Genomic DNA, 3,336 nt, shown 5'->3' with positions numbered 1-3,336 from the left:
TGAATTTTAAAAGGTTAGAAACAGCAAACTTCAGTCCAAGAAACTGGAACAGTCATGTTTTTGTGGTTGTTGCCATATTTAAATCATTTGAACTGCTTATTTTTGTCTGTAGCTTTTGCTCTCCAATACCAGCAGTCTCCATTGATCCTCAGTATGAGTGGTTCATCCATTCCATTGTATAATTATTGAGATTAATTACATCAAAACACCTGGACTATGACTCACAGCGTTTCAGTGTAGTTCTAAAAATAAACTTTATTGATCAAAGCATCATTTTTATTGTTTTATAGGCTGCCGGTGATGTATGTTGTGACAACTGTCAACAAATGATGACAAAACAAACTCGACTCAAATAAAGCTTTAATAAGGGTTAATGTTCTGAAAACACTGGGCACAGTAGTTCTTAGCAAACTTCATTCAAACTGAAAAACCCTTTGGTAGGGACTATTTTCAGTTGTACTGTATGTACTAACACACCCTCATAGCCCTGTTAGATAAACTCTTGAGTTCTCTTGGGCGATACCACCTGTGATGTTTCACATGTTTTACTTGCAATATATTAAATATTTGCTAAGATGACCAGGGTATAGATGATGGATTATTTAAGATTAGAAACATCATAGTTGTTGTATAGTTTTATAGATTTAAGCAAATGATGTTTAGATCAGTTCACGTTTGAATTTGTAAGTAACTTTATTACATTTTGCCATTTCAGCCATTAAACCATTACTTTCAGCAACGATTTTCAATGTATGAGCTGGCTAAGAGTTTTCTCACTTTTCTAATAGTAGCATATGGTGTAACAGCTGATACTCTATCTGGATATTTCTATCATTTCTATTTTGTGAAATCAGTTTAGCTAATCTTTCCACACACTCCCTGTCTATCTATCCTGGTGGATGCAAGTACAAGCAATCAACCAAAGCAGTGCATGTTTATGGTGATGAAAGAACATGTCAACTAGTTGCTCATAGGACACATTTATTGTTGTTTTGTCCCCAAGTATCTTTTGCTTGAATTTTATTACAATTGTGATTCATTATAGATATCAGAGGATTCACAAAGAAATAGACTTAATTTTAGATCCAGCTGCCTAGTTCTGACATAACAGAAGCTTGCAGCATTTTCATTAGCAGCCGTAGAGCAGTTTGATCCTCGTGATGTCCCACTGGGAGAAGCCATTTCTCTGGCCAATTGGGACATTGGGGTTAGGGATGGGGGTGATGGTGTCCATCCCCTGGATGGAGAAGGCTGTTCTTCCATAGTGCATGATGGAGGAGTAGTCATAGGGAGTGTTGAGGTTATTGGTGTCCTCCTTGTTGAAGTTGTAGGCATTCTGTGGGGCGATGTTCTCCCAGTTGATCCTGACGTAGCTGTCGCGGTCGCTCCTGCTCTGCTCGTGCTGGAAGCCCAGGCCGTGGTTGAGCTCATGCTGGATGATGCCTTGGTAGATGCAGCCCTGCCTGTTGAGAGAGAGCACCTGTTTGCCCCCAACTCTGCCCAGAGAGCTGTAACATCCAGACAGGTTCTCGATACTGATGTAGTCGTTCTCGTTCTGACGGGGGACGAAGCGGATGCAGGTTGTGCTGCGGAATGCGTTCATGGCCTGGCTGATGACTTGCCTTTCTGAACTAGTGAACTCACTGCTAATGGTGTAGGGGATCGTCACCAAGCCATTGGAGCCTTTCTTCCACCGGCAGTTCTGGTTATAGCATTTCAGGGCGTTTCTGGTTCTGGGAACCAGCATGTCCCCTTCTAGCAGGATCTCATTGGTGCCATTGTTGGTCATCAGAATCTGGGTAGTGATGTCGACGGTATCTGGGTTTTCTTCTCTGCTTCCTTCCTGGAGAGGATGAGCCTGAGAAAGGCCAAGCAGGAGCAGCAGCAACAGGCCTGCAGGGGCAGTCATCTTCACGGTCAGTCTGGAGGCTGTGTAGCTGTGGAGAGCTGCTGTGGAGAGACTCTGTGATGTCTGGTTCAGTTCAGTCCAGGGTCTTTATACTCTCCTCTACAGGTGTGTCTGCAGGAGGATTATGGGTTGGGGTCCACACTGCTAGGCCTAGGTAAACCTCTGAAGGGAGGGCCCCATGGACAAACCTATAGTTTAAACATGGTATGTAATCCCCAAAAGCTTTTCTTTGTCCACTGTGTGTGTCAAATTACACCTTAGCTTTCCATCCTTCAGATGGGTTTATTATTTTTGTTTTATAATGGATTTTTCAAAACCTTTAACAAACCATATATGTTAAAATTAAATGTGCATGACCCAAATACTGTTTCTCCTCTCTCTGATGACCAGCTCAATTGAAATCCCCTGTGCTTTCATGACAAGCTGTTAAAGTTGTAGCAAAAGCTGCGTGTCCCTCTGTGAGGATGATAGACGGCCTATTGAAACTCTTGCATATGTAGAGGATGGTAATAGGTTCCTGTGGGACATGTTGCTGTGGCCGTGCTTGAGATGGCTCTCTAGTCAAAACACTGAATACTAAATTGTATGAAACAGTATAACCCATTGTACAAAACCATCATCATGGCTACCTCTCTATCGGGTATGCTCAGACTATGTGCCAGCCACTTGGTTTAGTGATTTATACAAGCTAATTCATTATGTATTCTTTGATTTTATTTTTTTCCTATTAGTTTGGTGCATCTTTTTTTAGACTTTACTGCCTTTAGTTTTCCTATTTAACTTTTTTTTTTTCATTTAAAATTGAGTGGGCTAACCCAAATTTGTGATTTTCACTTCAAGTATATCCCATTTCTGAAAACATCTTCATTCTGTAAAAGCTTTGAAAACACAGTAAGATGTTCAATAGTCTTTTATTGGCATTTTATGATGTACCCTGGATGTGATATGTTCTGTCTCATGGAAATATGGGCTCTAATTTGTTCAGTTTAATTGTCACATAGAAACCTACTACACCTCCCTTGAATCCTGGCCTCATATAAAGTGTAAAGATGAATTGTGAAAAGAATGTGTGTTTTCTCTCAAACACCCCGCCCCCCCCCCCCCTTCTCAATCTCATCAGCCACCGTGATTAGGGTTTGGCATTGGGGATTGTGCTGTCTTTTTGGAGAGATATTTCAGCTGCATTTCTGACACTCTGAAAGGAGAGGAAGATAAAGGAGGCGTCGGGGGAAAAACTCTTTCCCGTTGTGTGAGTCCTAGAGAGGGCCTTGAACCCTGCCATTCACGCCTTTCTCTCCATCAGCTGAGTCTAATTGCCAGAGAGGACAGGAGACCCCAGACCCGATCGTTCCTTATCCTCTTTAGCGCTTTCAGGCAAGTGAAAAGCGAGCTTCTGCTTTTGATCTTTTCTCTGATTCGCTTTTTCT

At 41.8% G+C, this 3,336-nt stretch overlaps 1 protein-coding gene across 1 annotated transcript; it reads right to left on the bottom strand.

Annotated features, from left to right (window-relative positions):
* Positions 1–1,073: 1,073 nt before the first annotated feature.
* Positions 1,074–2,120, bottom strand: LOC113122223 (high choriolytic enzyme 1-like). The gene has a single exon (XM_026293382.1). The coding sequence runs from the start codon at positions 1,907–1,909 to the stop codon at positions 1,130–1,132; it is 780 nt and encodes a 259-aa protein (XP_026149167.1). The 5' UTR covers positions 1,910–2,120; the 3' UTR covers positions 1,074–1,129.
* Between the last annotated feature and the right edge of the window lie 1,216 nt (positions 2,121–3,336).

This window comes from Mastacembelus armatus, chromosome 3 (assembly GCF_900324485.2).
Source record: "Mastacembelus armatus chromosome 3, fMasArm1.2, whole genome shotgun sequence".
In the NCBI taxonomy this organism is placed as follows: Eukaryota; Metazoa; Chordata; class Actinopteri; order Synbranchiformes; family Mastacembelidae; genus Mastacembelus; species Mastacembelus armatus.
The sequence above is the reverse complement of the archived record's forward strand: the minus strand, read 5'-3'. Positions and strand labels throughout refer to the sequence as shown.

Coding starts and splice junctions, on each gene's coding strand:
- LOC113122223 (XM_026293382.1), bottom strand. CDS start 1,909: ATGACTGCCCCTGCAGGCCTGTTGCTGCTGCTCCTGCTTGGCCTTTCT.